At 36.5% G+C, this 23,170-nt stretch overlaps 1 protein-coding gene across 1 annotated transcript in view; it reads left to right on the top strand.

The window, feature by feature from the left end:
• Positions 1-23,170, top strand: part of MEIS2 (Meis homeobox 2) — a 259,462-nt gene that overhangs the window by 170,366 nt on the left and 65,926 nt on the right. The window contains exon 9 of the mRNA XM_007940468.2: positions 12,004-12,080. Within this exon, the coding sequence (XP_007938659.1) occupies positions 12,004-12,080 (77 nt within the window). The remainder of the gene's footprint in view (positions 1-12,003; positions 12,081-23,170) is intronic.

Raw genomic sequence — 23,170 nt, forward strand, 5'->3', positions numbered from 1 at the left:
AAGATTACTAAAAACAGTGAAAAGGTAAGGCACTGACTGGGAGAATATCTTTGGAAACCATATGTCCAACAAGAGTCTAATGACCAAAATTCATATAAAACCCTGACAACTTAACAACAATCACAAAATAGGTTAAAAAAAAAAAAAAACTTGAATAGACATTTCATCAAAGAGGGCATTCAGATGTTCACCAAACACATTTAAAAGATTCTCAGTGTCATTAGCCATTAGAGAGATGCAAATCAAAAACACAGTGAGATACCACTTCACTGCCACTAGGATAACTAAGATTTAATAAATAAATACATAAATAACAAATGTTGATGGGAATGCAAAATGGTACAGTCATTGTGGAAAACAGTGTGGCAGTTCCTCTAAAAACTAAAAATAGAACTACATATGACCTAGAAATTTTACTCCTAGGTATATAACCAAAAGACCTGAAAGCAGAGATTCAAAAAGAGACAATAGCCAAAAAGTGGAAACAACCTAAATGCTCATAAATAGATGAATGGGTAAACAAAATGTGGTGCATGCATATAATGGAAAATACTCAGCCAGTAAGATAAAGGAAGTCTTGATACATGCTACAGTATAGATGGAGTGTGAAGACATTACGCTGAGTGAAATAAGCTCATCACAAAGGACAGATATTGTACGTCCTCACTTATATAAAAAGGCAAGAAAAGGCAAATGTATAAAGAACAAAATTAACTAGTGGTTACCTGGGACAGGAAGGAGGGGAGAAAGGGAGGTGATGGAAATGTCACATTCATTAGTGTCAAATTGCACAGCCAGTTCTTGTCATTGCTGTCAATAAGTTGTATACTTGCAAAAAGTTGAATTGGCAAAAATTGTGTGACAGATATATTTACAACAATGACAAAATAATAATAATAATAATAAGAGTAGCTGCTGAAGCTGCTTATGTACAACCAAATACCTCATGAGATTTGGTTTCTTGGTTTGGAGGTTTAGGGTCATGGTTTCATGGGACATCCCAGTTGACAGTCTCATTACGTTTTAATGCTTCTGTTCTACCTCTTAGTTTGTTGTGTAGTGCCTGGGGTCTTAAAAGCTTGCAGGCAGCCATGCAAGGCACAACAATTGGTCTTTATTCACTTGGAACAAAAGAGGAAGAAGTAGAATCAGGAATAGGAGGAGGGTATAGCATGTGTGGCTGGTTGCCTCAGTGAACAACTGCCTCCTTTGCCATGAGACCAGAACTGGATGGTGCCAAGCTACCATTACTGTACATTTTGATCAAAAATTCCACAGAAGAATCCTGATCAGAAGAGGGGGAAATAAAGAGCAGAATTTCAAATCCTTAGAGACTCTAGACTTTCTGGAGCCATGGAGGGTGGATGAACCCATAGAACTATTGCCCTGAAATAATCTTTAAACCTTAAACCATTAATATCCTCTGAAGTCTTCTTAAAAGTGAATAGTTTAGCTTAGCTCAGCTTAACTAGTAAATAATTTGGCTTAACTAGTGAAAAAAGGTCTGTCTTGAGCATTATGCTTTTTTTGGAACTATCTATATGGGATCAAATGGACAACAGCAACTTGAAAAATTAGATAGGCACCTTAGGGAGCAGTGAACTTACATTAATAAGGGAGGAAGCACTCAGAAAAGGGGGGTGAAATGCTTGTACAACTTGAATCAATTTCCCTAAATTAGACACATAGAGACTGTTGAATTAGTATATGTTTTGCTGTGTATATTCTCAGCAACAACAAAACAAATAAAATTTAGGAGGGAAAAGAGAAATACTCTGTATTTAAGGTGATCATGTATTCTAGAGCTTAGGTGAAATAGTAACAGAGCCTGTAGAAGCACAGAGACAGATAAATGATGTGGCAGTATTTTGCTCTGTTTCTATCTTGATTTATTTAACTTTCACTATCCAGGCTACTCTTAAAAAGGGAAGGAAAAACAAATTGATAAGATAAAGTAGAGGGAATTCCAAAATAAATACTGCTAACTGACCTTTTTCTGATGACCAAGTTAAGGGCTTAAGGTATCAACTGGTTGCTTTGTTAACTAGTTCTATGCAGAATTAAGGTAAAGACATGGGTACTATCTTAGTCTTACTTTGTTATATTTTGTAGACAGGCTAGTACATGGTTTTTCTCACATACTTTTAAAAATCAGGTACATTCCAAAGCATTTTAGCAATAGAAGACTACAATTAAACAGAAAAAAGTCGAGTTATCGAGCCTGTTTTTTTAGGGGTGTACATGTAAGTATATACTTGTATCCAAAGCTAATTTTCACACAGAAAGAAGGTCTGTATATATTAGAAAAACTGCCATGAACCTTGGAACCAACACTAATGCTGGTGTTTTACATCTTAGAATTTTTGTTTTGGCGAACTTTAAAATAAAAGGAATTGTGTTTTTCACTGCAGCTATTCTGATTGAAATATTCTCCAAAATATGGTTCAAGAAATGGACAGTTGCTTACTAAATTTCTTTTTCTAACTACTGCTATCCATCTCAAGAAGTCATTAGTTTACAGCTACTTCCTCCTTGTTTTTATGACTTCTCAAATTATCATTAACCTCATTCTCTTATCCTCTGCTTCGAGATGAGCCGAGAAGATAATATCCACAACACGACCATTGCTTACTCTACAGATAATAACCTTTTTGAAAAAAAGATAACCCTCAGTTTCTTTAAACAACCCCTTCCTCTTTAAATCCATGTTAGCTTTCTCTTGTCAAACTAGACTTTCAGTGAATTTTTAAGGTAAATCAGACTAAATTATTTAAAGCACGGTCCATGCAAGTGAAATTAGACAAAACATTCTAGAGCTGTTTATTATAGCTCATAATCTTGCTTAATAATTTCTTTATATTTAACCCCAATGTTTTCCACCCAGACTTTTTTTTCATATTATTAGAGAAAAGTTATAATGGGCTAACCACTAATCCTCATTTCCTTCCAACTCAGCTTCATATGGCACTGTGTCTGGACCTGTTATGTAGGATTGCTGTCATAAGATTAGATACAAGCATCTCAGTTGTCTAGATATTATATAACTCTTCTACCACATACTCAGGGTCCTTATTTTAATGCAACCTCACAGCTGTTTTATTTTTCAAAGGTCCCTGGGTGGTGCAAATGGTTTGTGCTTAGCTGTTAACTGAAAGGTTGACAGTTGGAACCTACCCAGTGGCACTGTGAAAAGAAAGCCCTGGTGACCTGCTTCCATACTGTGATCTCTATGGAAGCAGGTCACCAGGCCTTTCTTAACCTATGTGTTAAACATAGGTTAAGAAACCTATGTTTCTTAGAGTAAACCCTCTGGAGCTCAGTTCTACTTTCCAACACATGCAGTCCCATGATTTCAAATTGACTTGACAGCAATGGGTTTGTTTGGGTTTTTTTGTTTTGTTTTTTTCTGTTTTCTCTTTTTGACTTTTTAAACAAGAACAAATGAAATGTTAATGAAAATCCCATGCACTTATTTCTTTCCCACAGCTTCTTAGTGTCACCACCTGGATTTGCCAGTTTCTGCTCAGTCCTCTACACACATAAGGTTTTATTCTTGTTTTAAATAAGAGCTAATCTTACTGTTTCAAGTTTTATATGCATCTTTGAGTGTCTCCCTTTTTACATCTCTCTTTTCATTTTGCTACTGAGTTTTCTCCTCAACCAGTGTTTCTCTGATTCCAAAATAATATTGTTAGGATGCAAATAACTGACTTATTTGCATTTTCAAACTTAGTTCAACAATTTTTACATGCATGCCAGGCACGGAACTGGGTTCTGGAAGTAAAAGGTGAACAGCTAGCTTCTGCTTTCAAGAAGCGTATAGTTTGTTAGGGAAGAGAGACAAATCAGCAAGTACTTGCAATGCAATGTAATAAATGAAGAAAATGCAGGGTGGCATGGGAACACATTGTTGTTGTTGTTGTTATGTGCCGTCGAGTCGGCCCCGACTCATAGCGACCCCTCCTTGGGTTTCCGAGGCAGTATCACTACGGAAGTAGGATTGCCCAACCTACATAGGTTAAGGATATTACTAAGTAATTTACCAAATAAAATCTGGACATTGATATCCATAATTTGTCACTGTTCCAAGTAAGATGTTCCATAAGAAGTGTTCTTTGAGATTTTGAATATGAAATTTCTTCTGCCTGAGGGCATCAGGGACATATTAAAACTAGAGAAGGCCAACCAAGCTTCAGCAAGTCATTTCACCTCAGTTGCCTCAGTTTCCTTAGGCATAAAATGAGAAGTTTGAATTAGATCACCTCTAATGCCCTGTCTAGTTTTAAATTTCTGTGTCATTAAGTTTTCCTTTTGCAGTTCACTGAAAAATCTAAATAGCCTAAACCTGTTTTGAAATCTATTTCAACAAATGATCCATAAAATAAATAAGCACAAAATTCAATTTTTTGGAAAAGTGGTCTGGCTGTAGAGCTGAGTGGCCCCATAAAATATTAATTTGGTCATAGTGTGGAAATGTGAAATGATTGTTAAATGAGTCAAGGCCTTATTTGTGGCTTTTGGCTCATTTAGTAAGATTACCCATTAGCTATGTAGGCAGCATGACATGCATGGCCAAGCAGCTTATGGGAGCATCCTAACAAATGTTAAATAAAAATTATCTTTCTCTACCCTTAGGAGTATATTTCCATTATTTTCAAAATAAGTTTTTAAAGGTTCAGTCAATGACAAAATAATTACATTCCTTGTGATTAAAGTTCTGAATCATACCTGCAAAGCCTTTTCTAATATAATTTTTCCATGCCTTTTAGAAGTTTAGAAGTGGAATGAGAGTTGATGGTATCCCAGCATCACTTAATTCCATCAATCTTGCCCATATAGACTCCCTTGAACTACTAAAATATGTATATGTAATGCTTCTCCTTGCAGATGCAAAAAGTGTTTCTCCTTAGTCCTAAAACATCTATTTCATTTCAGTCATTAACTTTGGCATCTTAAAATTCCTCCTCGATTTTTCTACTTTATCTATATCTTGATAATAATAAATTTAATAACGGTTCTTAAAATCTCTGTCTGATAATCCATCAGGGTCATTGAGTATTCCTTCAGTTTATCTACAGAAGAGACTGTGCTTTTCTCTTTGCTTTCCTTAATGAGGCCTTCCAACCAAGGCTCTAAGTATCAAACAAATGTGTTAATCTCTTAGGATCTGACTATTATTAAAATCTCTCAAACCTTTTCTGAATTTTAAAGGATGTGATTATTATAGCTCAATCTATTTACTTCCATGTAAACTAAAATGGAAATGAATCTTCCTGAAATAGCCACATTTTTTTTCTTCCAAATATACATCTGGCATTAAAAAAAAAAAAAAAAAAATCAACTACTAATTTGAATCTGAGATCTGCGTTTCCATGACACCAAACATCTGGATGAAAAGTGAAAAATTCAGTAGATGTTTTCAAATATCCAAATATTGTGTCAATAAAACAGTTAAATGGCTGTCTGACTCTTTCCATTTTTATCTGGGTATTTTATGCACCATGCTTGGCACAGCCAGTCCTTTCTGTCATAAAACAGTATCAATTTCAGAAATACGTGCATTACTAACAAGTAAGTATTGAGCATCTACTGTGTAGGAAACATGGTGCTTAGTGCTATGGAGAATTCAAGGTTAAATAAGTCATAAGTTCTGCCCCCATATAATTTGTAGTGCAGTGAGGAACACAACATGGTGCACACAGATATGAAAGACAAGAGAGGAAGAGAGAAAGCAATGTAGAAGTTGGGAGGAAAACAACTACTCCTGGTTGAGGAGTGTTTCCCACTGGATCCAATGTTTGGACTGGCTTTGAGGGATAAGTGGGGCCTGGATAGACCAAAATCATGGAAATGGAAGTGAATGTAATCATCAAACACCATTTGAAATATGGTTTTCTCCAGCAGCTGGGTAAGGGAACTTTAAAAAACTCAAATAACTGTAAATTAGCCACATGTTGACAACAGCTGTTGTATCATTTTGCATTATAAGAACCTTTGGTTTCAGTAAGGTTTTTGAGTCTAAGTATGGTTTTCAAGTATTTTGATTAGTAAATTCATATTCACCTCCCTGAAGAATTTCAACTTTACACAAGAAACATAGTGAAATTTACTTTCTGTGTAATGGTCCTAAGAAACATCACCAAAATTCCACCTTATACTTTGCTTTTCTCATTTAGATACAGAACTTTCAGTTTTACGTGCATTGCATGCTTAAGCATCTATTTACCAAGTTACATGATTTTTTTAAAAAAATCTGTTAGGATCACAGCTCTCAGAAACTGTTTCTTTTTAATACCAAATCCTGGAGGTGTTTTCCATGTTAAACCAGAGTCTATAGGTATAAACTAAAACAAAATAATTCCTTTTTTTACTTCTTCTTCCTTCACCTCTCCCTCTGCCTCCATTTGCTTCATTTTTCTTTCTTTTCTCTTTTGCACAATAAACAATCATGTTTGGCTGATGGAGAAAAGGGAATAAACTGAGAAAATTTCAGATAATCTAAATTGTGCCATGCATATCTGTCAGGGCTGTTCACGTGGCTGAAATGTTAGCGTGGCTAGTTTTAGGTGGGGCTGGACCCAGATGCAGAAAGTGTGTCAGGAACGCATGCTCTATATCTAATTGGCTCTGCTTTTGTCTCCATGGGTGTCATTTTCCATCAGGCTCTCCCCACTTGGTGGCAACTGTGGCCATCAGCAATTAGAGGCACATATTCTCCCAACTAGGAGCTCTGGTAGCGTAGTGCCTAAGGCACCTGACTGCTAACCAGAAGGCTGGTGGTTCAAACCCACCAGCCACTCCTCGGAAGGAAGGTTGGGCAATCTACTTCCGTAGTGATACTGCCTCAGAAACCCAAGGAGGGGTAGCTATGAGTCGGATTGACTCGATGACACATAATAACAACAGCAACAACAACAAGAAGATGCAATTATCTACTCAGGGGGTTGAATCCTCAGCACACACTGCACACAGTTCAGAAAGCCCAGCCCTAGAGTGGTAAGCGATGTCTGCCCAGTGTAGTTTTTTGTCCATCTTATGGGAGCTCCAGTGGCATAGTGTCTAAGGTATTTGATTGCTAACCAGAATGCTGCAGATTCAAACCTACCTGCCGCTCCTTGGAAGGAAAATTGGCCAATCTATTTCCATAGAGATAACGCCTTGGAAACCCAAGGAGAGGTTGCTATGAATCAATCGACTCGATGGCAGTGAATTTGTTTTTTTGTTGTTTTCTTTTTCATGGAAATTGCTCAGATGGTTTCATATATGAGTGGCATCATTAAAATCAAGATGATCTGGATTAACTCCATAAAATATAAGGTATTTTCGGAGGGCCATGGGAAATAGGAAGCAGTCATCATAATGACCAGTTCCCAAACCTTCATGCAAACTAAGCAACACATTTGTTGACCATTTGTCTTAATGGTTGTATTACTTCATCATAGAAGTAATTTGATGAACTGCATGTTGTTCAGTCTTCTAAGAGCTCATCTAGTGAACTCTGTCGTCATCGTTGTTGTTACGTGCCAGTCGAGTCGGATCCAACTCATAAAAACCCCTCCTTGGGTTTCTGAGGCAGTATCACTGTGGAAGTAGATAGCCCAGCCTTCCCATCAAGGAGTGGCTGGTGGATTTGAACCGCTGGCCTTCTGGTTAGCAGTCAAGTGCCTTAGGCAGTACACTACCAGAGCTCCTTAGTGAACTCTATAGACAAGCAATTGAGCCAAGAAGAAGGTAATTTAAAAGACAGAATTGACCCTAGACATGTCCTGCTCTTAAAACATTCAGAGAAAGAGTCACCACAACACAACAGAATATCTAATTGTGTAAAAAAATAAAGTCACTGTAGTTTTTAAAAATATGGAGTATATGTTATTTACATTATAATAAATTAATGATAATTTTTAAATTTACATTGGATTTAAAATCCAATTGTTTGAATTGTTTTAAATTTGTTCAAACAATTTTCAAAATTTGTTTGAAATGGTATACATGCAGATAAAATAGAAGTATATAAAGAGAAATGAAGAGCCTCCACCTTATTCCCTAAACAACATGGACTCTTATTCAGGGTATAATTTTCTAGATATTTTTATCTTGCACTATAAGCATAGATATGTATCTACTTAATTTCTGTATTCCATCCTTTCTTTCTTTCTTTTCTTTTTTAAACAGAAGAAGTGGTTAATATATATTATCTTACAACTTTCCTTTTCCAGTCAATAATACATGGGGGCAAGCTTTATGTGAGAACATTACATTTTATTTAACTATGATACAGTTAATAGACATTTGGTCATTTCTAATTGTTTAACCTTCTAAATACTACTTTTCATTGTGCACTTCTAATTCATAAAGTGAATGGAACTGTCACTTGACATTTCTTAAAATATAACTATGAATCCTTTTGACATAGAAGTTCATGATAAGTTGGTTCAATTCTGAATATCATTGGACAGGAGTTAATCACAAAACATAATAGTAAGGTGGTTTCACCAACAAAATTACTTCAGTTATGTATTCTAAGGATATTGTAAATCTATTTCTATGTACTTGAGAAGCCAGATTTACCCCTAAGGAGAAAAAAAAAAAAAAAAAAAAAACCCTCAGTATCTTAAATAATGAAAATATCTTACTTTCAAATACATCATTAGAGGAAAGGCAACCAAAAAAATAGTCTTTATCTACACTGAGTCATGAGCTATACATATCTTACTAACTTTTTAAAGAATTGTCAATTAATATTCAAAGTAAAAGGGTCTTTGTGATCCACTTCTATTCAGTTTGCTACAGTGACTTTAGAATTACTTTGAGATGTGAAAATTTTTGACCTATGCTGGTTCTCTCTTGATGAAGGGAATCATCATCATCGCTATTATATTACAATGTGTGTTTTTATGAGTAAGTTGAGCCACCTCTGGGCCAGTGGACCAGAGTGTGTTGGCCCCCAACAGTGAACAGACTAAACTATAGCTTTAGTCCAAGAATATGGAAACTGACAACAAATTATTGCTTGCGGTCTACTTCCAGTTTTCAAGTGCAAACATACCAAAGTTTATTTTAAATTTGAGCCAGTCAGACATTTAGTTATATACATCAAAGAAGAAGTGAAGGCTTCCCATGTTTATTATTTCAATATGATGTCTGTTCTAATAAAGAAGAGAATGCATATGATAGATCATGTAGCAGGAATTCTCTAGTTCCACAGTTTGGCCTTAAATATATACATATATTTGTAAATTAATCCAAAACACATTGCTGTGGTTCCAATTCCTCTGAAAGCTGATTGTTTTCCATCCCCTTTTTAATTTTAGAAATATAATGGCTGACTGCCAGAACACTTTCAGATAAACAATCCACTCCATGTATAAAAGGGATGTAGAATCACGAATGTTCAAAAACCACAGATCGTTATTTAAATAAGTTAAAGTTATTATTGTCTACCCTATTAATTAAAAAAAAAAAAAAAAATAGCCATCTGTGCAAGGTGAATTTTGGTAAGATCCCAAATTTTTTAATGATTGTGGATGGAATTTGCAACTGCTTGCAATAGTGAAAGTACAGCTTAGGAATTCCCAAGATGAAATGCACTGTTTATGTAATTCTATGGTCATTTGATTAAATTTCTAATAAAACACTAGAAAGAATTCTTATTATTTAGTCAGAAGTTGCAATCAAACTGAGAGTAATTGGCTCTGGTGTCACATCACCTTTCTACTCTCCTACTTCCTTAACAATATTCTAAACCTTTGTTTTATCTCAACCCCTCTCTCTCTCACACACACACAGTACACACACACCAAACAACCCATACTTTGTCAGAACTGTCTTGAGCAAACACATTGCAACAATGACAAGATTAAACATCAAAAAAGGATTGAAATCACTCTATAATAAAACAACAAAGTTGAAGACATTACCAATGTAGTTCTATATAGTCTTGCAATGTATGTGTATTTTCATTTTAGTTTTTGTTGTTTGCCAAGTATATCCCCATTGAGCAAAAACCCATAAACCTGGGCTTTCAAAAATCTTAGTGACGCAAGAAGTCAAAAGATGCTGCTCTCTTGAATTTAGCAGGAAAATACTAGGACAAGAAAGATTTCTGGGTGGCTTTTTTTTTTTTTGTCATTTTTTTTTCCCCAACCAGTGTTTTCAGTCAATTAAAATTTGTGCTCTAGGCCTTTTCCAGTTTGAAGCCACCCCAGCGTCTGTGATGAGCAATCCTTCTTGTTTGTGCAGTCATTTATTATCTCCATTACCAAAAGGAGAATAGAGGACAATTACATTGTTTGGACGAATCAGAGTGTTAGGAGGAGTATTTGTCATGGTGGCAGAGTGCAGCACCTGACAGGCAGCGATTGATGGCCAGGAATGAGTGCGAGTGGCCAAAGCAGCCTCACAGGATGCAAATTACTGACTGTGGATTCCAATTTATCCTGTTCATTTTTCTTGCCCGTGCTGAAGACCATTAGTGGTTTTTGAAGCAGTGAAGGGGTCATTACTAATGTGGGCAGGCTCGGAGCAGGAGGGGGAAGGAGGGGAAAAGCCTTCTGTAATTACACAGCTTTCAGGAACAGGCTGGAGGCCCTAGCCAAAAAAGTGTCAACACCTCGCAATCAGAAAAATTTATTTTCATTTTATTCTTAACCCATATTAACTCAACATTATCATCTTTCTTTGTTAACATTTGCAGAATATTAAAAGCCTGGCTTCTATATTAATACAAATCTAGTTAACCCCTTTTGCTATACAGGGGGTTTTGTTTAACCTAATGGCATTTGGGTTTGCTAATAAGCAATCGTGCACATTTTGGATAATGTGCGCTATTATAGAAGATGAAATACCTGAAGAATAAAATCTTAGATGATTGAAAAATATTCACTCTCTCAAACACTGGAATGATAAGAATGCTCTGAATGGAGTACTTTGTTGTTGCTCATGTCACCCTTTAATGATGTTGATGGGAAATATTTATTATTGAAAGCTTTCTAATTTTTTACTGACTTTGATTTGCTGGATAAAAGTTTACCATTTTGCTTAAGAAAAATCAGTGAATTTAAAGCAACAACTTATTTAACAGACACATTTAATAATGATGTACACTGGCTTGTATGCCAGTGTAGCGTCTCTTAAAAGAAATGTACAATTCCGAAAGAAAAATCCTTGATTTCAGAATGAGAGAGGAAAGTGGGTTGAAAATGGAGGGCTGTTCATTATAAATGTTGGTGAACTGTGATGGAAAGTAAAATTAAAAAAAAAAAAACCACTAAAACCTATGGCTTCATTCTCTTATTGCCATGCTTGGAGGTAGAATGTAAAATTTCTATATGAAGCATTGCACATAATTGACTGCTTCTGATATGTGGTCATTGTGTGGACCCTGTTAACCCACAGCATTAACCAGTAGAAATGAGAGAACCTTCCACTGTTCCATAAAGGAGTCAACATAAATGCACTGTCAGTAAACTATGTTGTAATTGAATCGGTTGCCATGGCTTCCAGGAATACTCATGATTATATATTATCTCACTCTCCAAACTTTTACTGTCAATAACCTCAGATTAACTAGGAAACAATGATTACATTGAGCCGTATCACAAAGATAACTTAGAATAAAGGCTTTACATAGATTTTCTAGGAAGCAAACTAAAATGGGCCTGAAACTAGTTCCTTTAGAGTAACTGAAGTGATTGTAGATAACCAAAAATTCTGACGTCATCACAAAAGGGCTTTACATCCCTGACTGATTAAAGAAACTGAATAACTCAAACACCTCACTGTTTACCACTGGTCCTATAAAGTGTAGCAGGAATATGGGGGCTGTCAATACAGATTTCTGGATTCTCGTCCCTGCCCACATTTCTCCACACAGTATAAAACAGTGGTGATTAGGAAAATCAAGCCATAGACTAAAGAAATTATGAACAGTGGTTTCATTCTTAGAAGTAAGTGACTCTTTCTTAACTTCTGATACATGTTTTAAAACATTTGTTTTTTTATTAGCATCCGTACCCTTCCGAAGAGCAGAAGAAACAGTTAGCGCAAGACACAGGACTTACAATTCTCCAAGTAAACAACTGGTGAGTGACCCAAAAATCAATGTCTTTCTCCCATGGCTAAGATGAGATTTCTAAATAATTGTTTTCTTCTTTGTTTCTGAAACAAATGAAATTGAGGAGGATAACTTCTGTGTTTCTACCTTGAGGTGTGAAAGTAGTGCTTAGGGAGAGAAAAAAGGAACCTAGGTAAATGGTTTTTGTAAGATTTATTCCCTTCTCTTTCTCTTTCCCTCTCTTTTCTGTTCTCTCTCTCTCCACCACACTTTTCCCATCTCTGAAGCTTTAACATTCTTGAATGGAACCACAACTTCTTTTCACGTCATTCCTATTGATAATATGTATTTTTTTGCACAGTCCTTATAGGTTGCTTTTCTCCAGGCTTTCAGTGGTGATGTAGATACAGGCTTATTAGTTTCTCCTAACAGACATATTTTTACCCTGATTTTTATTTATTTTTTTAACACAAGAAAAAAGGTTTCCCCTTTTTTAGCTTTGCGATTTGTTAGATTATTCCTGTGGTGGCATATGGACCATCCACCCTTTGTACATGGCTTAGAGGGTAACTGAGGAAAAGGAGGGGGCAGAGGATTAAATAAAATGATCACAGTGGCCAAGAAATGATATAGGAATTACTTATCAAAATACTGGCCCAGGTTTTATCAGCAGCTTAATTTTGTTCGGTACATTCTTGGGGTGATGTTCAGATTAATTGAACTGACAGTTCTCTTTCAAAATTCAGGGAAAGTATTTGCACGGATTTCAGGCCTTATACAAACTTAATTACATGGAACTCCATTTTATCATTCTAATTCCATGTAGCAGAGGTTGTATTTACAAATGAGAAGTCTCTGCCTTTATTCACAGCTTTCCTTAATATATTTATCAAAGCAGGTTCATTTACAAAGTGCTCTATCTGTGGGATACAGGCAGGCAGACATTAACAAAGCTTTTAGGTTTATCAGGCTCGCTGCCTGATGAGCTACCCGAGGGTCAATTGATTTTGTGGTTCTGTGATTCATTTTTTTCTCATTTTTCTAGGATCACAATGAGAGACATGCTTGGAGAATTAGCCAGTTTGTCTGCCTTATCTGTCAGGCAATTTTTTTTTTTTTCCCAGGGAAGTCAAGCTACTTAAATTGGCCACAGGAACTGCCGTTATCTGACTTTAATGCACCCTATAGTGTGGATAGCATTTCAATTACACCAGTAACCAAAGCTTAGCTGCAGCCCTTTTCATGCCTAGTGCTGTACAGAAAGTGATGTGCCTACCTACAGAAGCAGAAAATTGAGTTGCCTTGCTTCTGTCAGGGTGATTAATGCAGAAATAAACTGCTAACCTGAAAAGAAAGGCAGAAAGAAAGGATAGACAATACAGACTTGAATTCACTTTAATTTTCTTCTAAAGATTGGAACTATGTACATTTAAAGATACCCTTTAGACCAAAAACTTGGAATAAAGGCTTTAATCTCCAGAGGGAGATGGGTATGTGATTATATGTTGATAGGACCCTCATAGTATAAATACATATAATATAGGTAAGCATATATATTCTCATTGGTGTTCCTAGCACAGGCTATCAGTGGTCCAAACAATAATAAAGTAATAAATTCTGTGTTAACTATAGGAGACTTACTTGCCCTATCTGCTCTAAGACACTGATTACCAAACTAAGCTATTACATTATACAGTGGTCCTCGATGCAGTTAATGTTGCTTTTGAAACATAATTCTTTGTAAATTTTTGGTAAGTTGAGGGAGGCTGTGATGGGATTTTTCTTGGCAATGACATTTGAGCTTGCTCTTTTTGTAAGTCTTTTTTCCATATCATCCATTACCTGTATTTTTTTTCCTCAAAATTTTATTGATTTTATTGCGATTGTTGAGAATGTACATAGCAAAACCTACACCAATTCAACAGTTTATATGTGTACTATTTAGTGATATTGATTACTTTGTTTGAGTTGTGCAACCATTTCCACCCTCCTTTTCTGAGTTGCTCCTCCCCCATTAACATAAACTCACTGCCTCCTAAGGTTCCTATCTAACCTTTCAAGTTGCTGTTGTCTATGTGATCCCATATAGACTCTTCTTAAAAGACCGTAATGCTCAAGACAGACCTCTTTTATTAGTTAAGCTGAACTATTGTTCACTTTAAGATGACTTCATGGGATATTTTTGGTTTAAAGATTATCTCAGGGTAATAGTTTCAGGGGTTCATCCACATTATCTGTACTTTTTGATGTAATCATTAGGATTAAAGAGTGAAGAATTTTTAGTATCTAAACTTCTGTATCTAAAGATTAGCATTTCTCACAGTCAGACACCTGGTTAAAACCTGGAAAGAGCACCTTTATTTTCTGAATTACATTGAGTCCCAAGACATGTATGAAGACTCCAGTTGGTATAATATTTTAGATTTCTTGTTTCTTTATTACTTGGGCTGTATTTGCCACAGAATGAAAAGGGTTAGGGTGTGACAGTCAATTACATGCTGTACCTTCCATAATATGGTATAAATGTGCTACCTACATCACTACAGAATAATTCCATCTTTCTAATTTACTCACTTCTCTCTGGGAAAAAAAAAAAAAAAAAAGATCTCTTTTGGTGCAGTGGATAGAGTACTCAGCTGCTAACCTAAATGTCAGCAATTCGAAGCTCTGGTAGCATAGTGCCTAAGGCACTTGACTGCTAACCAGAAGGCTGGCAATTCAAACCCACCAGCCACTCCTCAGAAGGAAGATGAGGCAATCCACTTCCATAGTGATACTGCCTCGGAAACCCAAGGAGGGGTCATTATGAGTCGGGTCCGACTTGATGGTACATAACAGCAACAACAGCCGTTCCACGGGAGACAATGTGATAGTCTACTTCTGTAAAGATCACAGCCTTGGAAATCCAATGGGATAATTCTACCTTATAGAATTGACTTGATGGTGGTGGGTTGAGTTTGATTTTTGGTCTTCTGAAAAATTCTGTAATCTAGCCCTCAGGTCCAAGTCTTAGTTAATGGTTACCACAACTTTGATAGTAAAGTGACTCATGGGAATAGGACAGCAAATACTTCTAAAAGACTACCAACAATTTAATATAGTCACAGAGTTTCTAGGGATTTGAAAAAAAATTTAAAAGAGAACATCAGCTACTTTAGCACATTTTGCAACTCTCCAATGCCTTGAAAAACCAAGAAAGCTATTAAAAGGCCTCGTAATCATTGTCCTTAAGTACAAAATAATGACTAAGAGAGATGACCAATAAACCAAAACCAAACTCACTGCCATCAAGTCAAATCTGACTCATAACAACCCCCTTTGGCTTTCTGAGGCAATAACATCATTATAGACGTAGATTGCCTAGACTTCCCTCCATGGAGTGGCTGGTGGGTTTGAACTGCCAACCTTCTGGTTAATAGTCAAATGCCTTAGGCACTGTGGCCCCAGAGCTCCTTAAGAGAGATGAGGATGGGCTATGTAAACTATTTTGCTAGGCCCTGACAGCTCTTAGCCAAAAAGGACAAGATATCAAAGAGGAGTTCCTAAACCTCACTTAATCAGCTCTACTAGGAAAATAATATTCAATTCTCTAGCTTGAGAAGGGGTCGCTATCTGTCGGGTTCGACTCTACAGCACATAACAACAACAACATCTGTAGCTTGAAGGAGCTCTGGTGGTGTAATGGTTAAAGCATATGGCTACTAACCAAACGGTTGGGTGGTTTGAACCTACCAGCCCAAGATAAGGCAGTCTCCTTTCTTAAAGATACACAGCCTTGGCAACTCTACTGTGTGGGTCACTATGAATAAGAATAATGAATAAGAATCAACTCAGTGGCAGTGGGTTTGTTTTTTATTTTACTTCTCCTGTTTAGATCATATATAAGATTGTGTGCTTGAGGTTATCATGTAAAGCATTAGAGTAGTAGAGAGAACATAAAAATCAGAAAATGATGGAAGACTTATGGTTCTAGCTCTGCTTCTTACCTTTTAAAATAGAAAGGCCAAATAAGGTCAGGGGAGTTAAGCAGGCTGTAAAGTAACATCTATCCATAGTAATAAGCAATAGAACAAGGCTCCATGCAATTGACGACAGCAATAAGCAATAAAAACAGACCTGTTAAGATCAATCAGTGATTATGAACTTTAGAACAAATAAGCAAAAAGGAAGTTTGAAAGATAATTATGAGAATTAAAGATGTATTTTATCTTCACAGCCAATGTTAGAAATGATCTTAATGGGCTTTCTCAATGTATTTACAGTAGGAAGTATGCAAGAAGTGATGATACAATCAAATCAAAATGTGATTTTAGGAATGCATGGAGTTTATGTCACTAAGTCACATTTTTTTCTCTCCAATTAACTCTCAGAAGTCCAAAAATAACCAATCTACATCATTAAGACTTTTTTTCTTAAAATGATAATAACCAGAACTCAGAACTCTAATGTATGTGCTTCACTGATTGGTTAGTGGGAAGCCAAATCAGCCATAAAACAAGCAAAGTACATGCATTAGGAGAGAAGAAAAGCAAAGAACCAAATATTCTCAACCTGAATATTCTTCTCCTAATGGGGAAGCAAATATGGTGTAATTTAACTGAATATTGATTAAAGCTCTAGTGGTAATATGGCATGGTGAGTAAAATGTCAGACTTGGGAACCAGACTGGGTGGGGTTAAAATTCTGTTTCCATAATCTGTTAGATATGTGACCTTCAGCAAACTGTTTAACCTCTTTTAGCATTAGTTCTCTCATCTGTAAAATGGGTGTAATCATAGTATATATCTCATAAGGTTTTGAGACTTCTGTGAAATACAGTGACATGTCAAGTGCTCTGGCATACACAATGAATAGTCAAAAAAAAAAAAAAAAACCCAAAGCCACTGCCATAGAGTCGATTCTGACTCATACTGACCCTGTAAGTCAGAGTAGAACATAGGGTTTCCAAGGCTGCAAAGCTTTACAGGAGCAGACTGCCTCATCTTTCTCCCACAGAACACCTGGTGGCTTTGCACTGCCAATCTTTTGGTTTGCAGCCCAATGCTTTAATTACCATCCCATCAGATCTCCTTACAGTGGTAGCTATTGCTAAAATTGTTAAAAATGAATAATTGTAAAGACCAGAGAAAAATATGATGATTTTGTCTGATAGTATAAATAAGTCATTAAACAACTTACAAACTGGAATGGAGATTTCTTCTAGAGGGAATTAGGCATGTTTAAAGGAAATAAAATAATGTGGACAACTTACTGTGCATAATTTCTATAATAAACAAAGATAGACTTTTGGACTTTCTCAGATGGTCATTTTTCTGTGCTTCTTTGATGCCAGGGAGGTAAGATTAGGAAGCCCTAGGAGGTAAGTGACTTCAAATAGCTATGAAGGTTAGACATTTTCAGAGAAAACTTTGGGTATTAACATTCTGGTATTTTCCTGGGAAACATGCTTATACACATTCATTAATGAAAGAAGAAAAAAAATATATTTTTTAAAGTAAAAAGTTCTTGTTTGAATAATTTCTTGGGATGTAGTCATACTTTGACAGTAGTATCATTGAAATATCACAAAGCCTTAACACTGGCAATTAAAAGGATCTCTGGTGGCACAGTGCCTAAGGCATTTGACTGCTAACCAGAAGGCTGGTATTTCAAACCCACCAGCCACTCCATGGAAGGAAGATGGGGCAATCTATTTCTGTAAAGGTTTACTACCTTGGGAACCCCATGAGGGTCGCTATAAGTCAGAATCTACTTGATGGCAGTGAGTTTCTTTTTGTTGTTGTTGTTTGTTTGTTTGTTTTAATTTAAGCTAAAAATACAATGAGAAAACTTGTATGAGGTCTCCATGTTCTCCTGTAACTTGGTCCAGTGCTACATTATAATAATAATATCCTTTTTTTTTTTTAAGTTCATATTTCTGGATTAATTTTACTAGGAAGAGAAACTGCACTCGTAAAGCTCATATGTTACGGAAGTAATTGTAGTCTGTCTATACACCAACAAAATCCACAGGGTGCTCCTTGACAGAATACAGGTATACAAGGAATAAAAGACTTGTTTTCTTGATAGAAAGTTGTCTCCAAGGTCCCAAATTGGGGGAAAAAAAAAGTAACTTAAATTTCAAAGACATTTCCAGTTGAAGGTGGTTCAGAGGTTCCTTTGTGTGTGGCCTGTCAAACTGAAGGTATTAAATATCTGTGTCCCTTCTGCCCCACCTTCCTAGCAATGGTCTTACAACAATCTTTCCAAGACTAACAGCTTTTGATAATTGGACACTATTCTTTAGAACTTCTTCCTGCTTTACCTATTTAAATTTGGTGCATTGGCCAATTTTTCTAGAATGTATGGGAGCTTGTTCAATTAGGATTGAAGGGACTGTGCAGAGAGAAAGTAGCATCTTAAGAATCAGTTTCCCTTTCTAGCTCTCTTCCCTGGCCCTTTGGGAAGGCTCATTAACTACCCAGGTGACTTGATATTCTTATGTGTGAAATGGAATGATGCTGAGACAAAAGGAGAATTTGTATGTGAAAACACGTGGTAGGTTAAAAGTGCTCTGAAAAGAAAAGGTAGTAATCTTAGAAGAACTTCCCAGCCCTGATTAAAATATGGACAGGAACAGAGTGGTAGCCTAAGGAAAGCAATCATTTTCTTCCAGACTCTCTCAGTTCAGATAGGTTTGGGTGCCCTGATGCTTTGCTTTGCTGCATGCACTGAAAGGGCGTTAGCAGTGTTCTAGGTGGGTTTCAAGACAGGAGGTCAATTTCCAGCCCAATGTCAGTGAATCTTCCCACCCAGTCTGAAGCCTAATTAGTAGGAGGCAGGGTGAATGATAAAAGAGGTTGCACTTCTTTATGGCAAAGAAAAGTCATTTTCAAAGGTGTGCATGTTGTCATTCTACTGCAAGGACAGCAGCCACCGGAAATTCATTGTAATATTAGGACATCAAGAGTAAGCAGGGAATTGAGGAAAATTATTTTGTAGTAAACATATGGAATAATTGGCCAGTGGTGCAAGAAATCTAAATGAGGTACAGAGACAGCTGGACACTTTTATCTCAAGAGAGAAAGGATTGAAGGATAGAGTGATAAACCAGGGAGGTGGAGTTGAGATAAACGTAAGGGAACAAGCCTGTTGGACTAAATATCCTTTCCCTGCTCAGCAATTTCCACTGCTGCCATTTGTTAAACACATAGCTGCCGTCTTTGGTGATTATTTCCAAGTAACATCTATGTTTCTGAATAAAAATCCATTTGAATCTCAAGTCAGATTTGCCAGGTGCTAGATTCATTGTCAGCATTTAATGTGCTGAAACTGCCGATGCTAAGGAAATGAATACAAAGAAGCGTGCTTTTGAACTCCCGTTTGGTGTGCTTGAGGTGAAATACTTCTCTTTTAGATTGCATCCCATGCCAAAAACACTCAGTGGCCAGTGGATGGAGGCAGAGATGTCAAAGGGTACGGTTCCAACTAGCCCTGTGAGATCTTTTGCCAAATCAGAGCCTTTTCTTGCCACCAGTCGTTCATAAGGTGAAAGAATTAAGTTTGTGTTAGTAGTAGGGTTTTAAGTCTCTTTCTGTCTCTACCACAGGTTCAAATCACTCTGTCTCCATGGTCAGATTATCTTTTCTTAGAATCCACAATTATTTCTAAGAAGAAAACCAAAAGGAGGTGGGAAGAGAGATGAAAAGAAATGAAAAGGAAAACACACACGATTGATGTTTAACCAGAGGGATTGCCCTGAAATGTAAATGGATTTCATTTTGTTCTGTCTACAGCAAATGTAACAGGGCTGACCAGGGCATCCACACATAGCACGCCAATTCTGAATAAGAAGGAATGTTACCAGATTCCCCCATTCACTCCCTGCAGCGGACTCATGAGATTCCCACACCAATCTGAAAATTGAAGACCCTTAGTGTACCTAGGCAACGGTGCCTCCAATCCAGTGCTGTGTCACATCAGCATTTGTGGACACCTTCTATCCTGTAGAGATGGGAGTACCATTTCCAGAAATTTAGATTCAGTCCAAATTTGGGCAAGTAGCTCAGGCTCAGCAAGAGCCTTTTAAAAGTGGTAAACAAAAGAAGTAGAGAGGGAAATAAAGGAAGGGGATGCCAGCGAGGGGACTCAAAAGGGAGGTTTGCTGCAATCCTTTACATTCAATTATACCAGCTCCTTTGTGCTTTTCCCTTTTGCTCTGTAAAGAAAGAATGAAATATGGTTTTCATAGCAAGCTGGCAGCATTATCTCAGGATGCATATTTCTTTGCTGGGTTGGAATGCCAATAAGGGGAGAAAAAAAGTTCCTCGTTTAGAGGAAAGAACAGTACTACAGAGAAAACACAAAACAACAAAAAAAGGAATGCAACAAGTTTCTGAAACAGTTCCAAAAAATGCCCCTTAAAGAAAATATTCAAATGAGAGGATTTTTCTGAAGATAAAATTTCTCATGCTGAAAGTTACCATTTTCAAATCTCTAAATATGGGACTAAATTTGGCTAACAGTTTAGGCTATTTTTGATATTTGAAGATTTTTAACATTAATCCGCTCTCTGATGAAGACAATAAACTCCACAGACAAGTCCTGGGTTAGCACAAGGCTCTACCTACTCTTGCACTTCATTATACCAGCATTTGGAAGAGAGACAAGGTTTACTCAAATAACTCCTTTATCCATCGCAATTGGCATGATCTACATGGTTTCTCAAAGTAACACAGAAATAAAAGTATATTTCAGTGGTTGCATGTTTTTAAGGTAGGATGATTTTGACTTAACTTTTTACTCATTTTTAAGAAAGAAAAGAGCAAAGACAACTTGTTGAAAATATTAGGAAAATACCATATAGCCATTGATCCATTAAATATTCCCAACCCCAGCCACACATAGATAAAGTACAAGTTGTATTTTAAGTAACCGGCTGTTTTTTGTTTTTTTTTTTTAAATGAGTTTTCAAATTGTCCATTAAGTTATTTCTAGAATGCAGAAAATCAAAAGGGGACTTTTAAATGCAGCAAAGTTTAAACAGAGCCCCTAATTTAGAAGCTATTAAAATGTAGAAACACAGATCAGAATCCATCAATATCATATTGTTTACTTTCTCTAAATTTTTTACTCCTAAACATAAAGGTCTCGGCAGCTACAGCCAGGTTTCACTTCTATCCTTTTTACCACATCAGTGTCTTTTTGAGTGAAACTTTTTTTTGCCCATTTTTCCTTTACCCACAGTGTAGAGTTATTTTATACTTCTTTCAAAAATTTTCTCTCGGAGAAATAAATACTTTATGAATAGTCTATAGATCAGTGCCTCATTCATTTCACTCATTCATTCATGCACTCATTCAATGAAGAGCAGCCTTCTAAAAATTACTTAATTGAGAAGCTGCTCTGTTAATGAGTAAATGTAGGTCCTATTAACCTTGTGATCTTGAGGACTTGTTTTGTTGTCGTTGCTGTTGTCTTTATTGTGTGGATTTTTCAAGTATGAGAGAGAGAGAGAGCATCGGTTAGGTGGCACTTCCTGGTGCTTACTCCAGGAATTCTATGCAATTCATGACACTCAAAACCATTCCTTTTATTGTTTCAACAAGAAAATAATTTTTCATCTACAAAATTATTAGCAACCTGGATAGAGAAATACCTAGAGCTTTATTTCATTTCTGTGTGTGAGTGACTGTGTGCATGTATTTTGCTTTCTTTAAGTCTTTTTCTTGCTTCGTTGTTTTATTGTAATCATAACAGAAAACTTTTCTGGGGTGTGTGTGTGTGTGTGTGTGTGTGTGTATGTGAGAGAGAGAGAGAGAGAGAGAGAGAGAGAGAGAGAGAGCACCACACAGGAATCAGAACCATTGCTGCTGACTGATGATTCACCATAGATTTGCAGTTTACTCCCAGCCTTCATCCAGAATAGTTAATTCTGCACTTACATTGAAACATATGCAAGGTCCTTTCTCTATTTCCCTCTCAAGGTAAACATTGAGAGATATGAGAATTCCCCAGTGTCTCTAGATACAGCTTATCTTTTAGATAAGTCCCTGCAAGCTGAGGTTTCAGGCTGTTTAATGTTGACCTCTTGAGTTCTAAACTTCCTTACAGCCTTTGATAAGCAACAAACTTTAGCAGTAATTACTAAAGGAGTGGGTGGGACAGTGGATTAATTCCCAAAGATCTGAATTCAAATCTGCCTTAAAGCCTGCAGGTGAAAAAGCTCTTTAATGTTCTTGGTTTAGTAGTTTCAGTTCAATTCTTGAGGAATTAACAAGCCATTCCAGAGAACACCTACTTGAGGATCCCTTTTTCCACTATTGATACATACATCTCTCTCATAGAGATGGTGACAGATACTGTAATACTTTTCACCAATCTGATATCAGCGTTCTGGTGATTTCAAGGTTAAAATACTGTTTTGAACCTTGGATTTAGAGGTCATTTCACTTAAAATTATAAAACACTTGATCTTTAGCTTTCTTTCTTATGCACATTGTTTTCTAAAATTCAGGAAAGCACCTTCCTCCTTCAAAGTGGGGACTGTGATCCCAGTAGTATGATGGATGAGAAAATTCAAAGTAATGCATGCAATGAAATGCATAAGGAGATGTGTAAAGTCTTCTTTTTAAAAATGGGATTTGATTCCCATTGTTACATGTGCCAGTTCAGTCCAAAGGATACATGGGTATTCTTGAGGGCCCATACACAAATATGTTCTTCATAAAAGGTTTGCAGAGAATAGCACAATGGAATTTGGTCACAGCTGGTTTATTTCATGTGTTACCTAGAACTGAATTAGACATGGTAGATTCCAAATACCTTCTTAGCTGTGAGTTACTGAATCCTGAGGGTCTTAGATCCTGTGATTCAGTGTTGCTCTTTGCTTTGCTAAACGTGCAGGTTTCCTGTTATCCTGTGATGTTCCCATGGATTCTATGTTCTTATGTTTGGTGGAGTGGGCTGGTGTGGAAGACTGTAAAAGGAGAAAGTAGAAACTCCCTGTGGAGTAGAATAGTAGAAATCATAAGGATTAACTTTCCTTGTTTTTTTCATAATGAAATTACTAAAGCAATGTCAGTAAACAAGGAACAAGTGATGTGTAAAATAATTAGCACCAAAGGGAACATAATAGGT

The sequence above is a fragment of the Orycteropus afer genome, unplaced genomic scaffold (assembly GCF_000298275.1).
Source record: "Orycteropus afer afer isolate SDZICR_OR568_19922 unplaced genomic scaffold, OryAfe1.0 scaffold00068, whole genome shotgun sequence".
In the NCBI taxonomy this organism is placed as follows: domain Eukaryota; kingdom Metazoa; phylum Chordata; class Mammalia; order Tubulidentata; family Orycteropodidae; genus Orycteropus; species Orycteropus afer.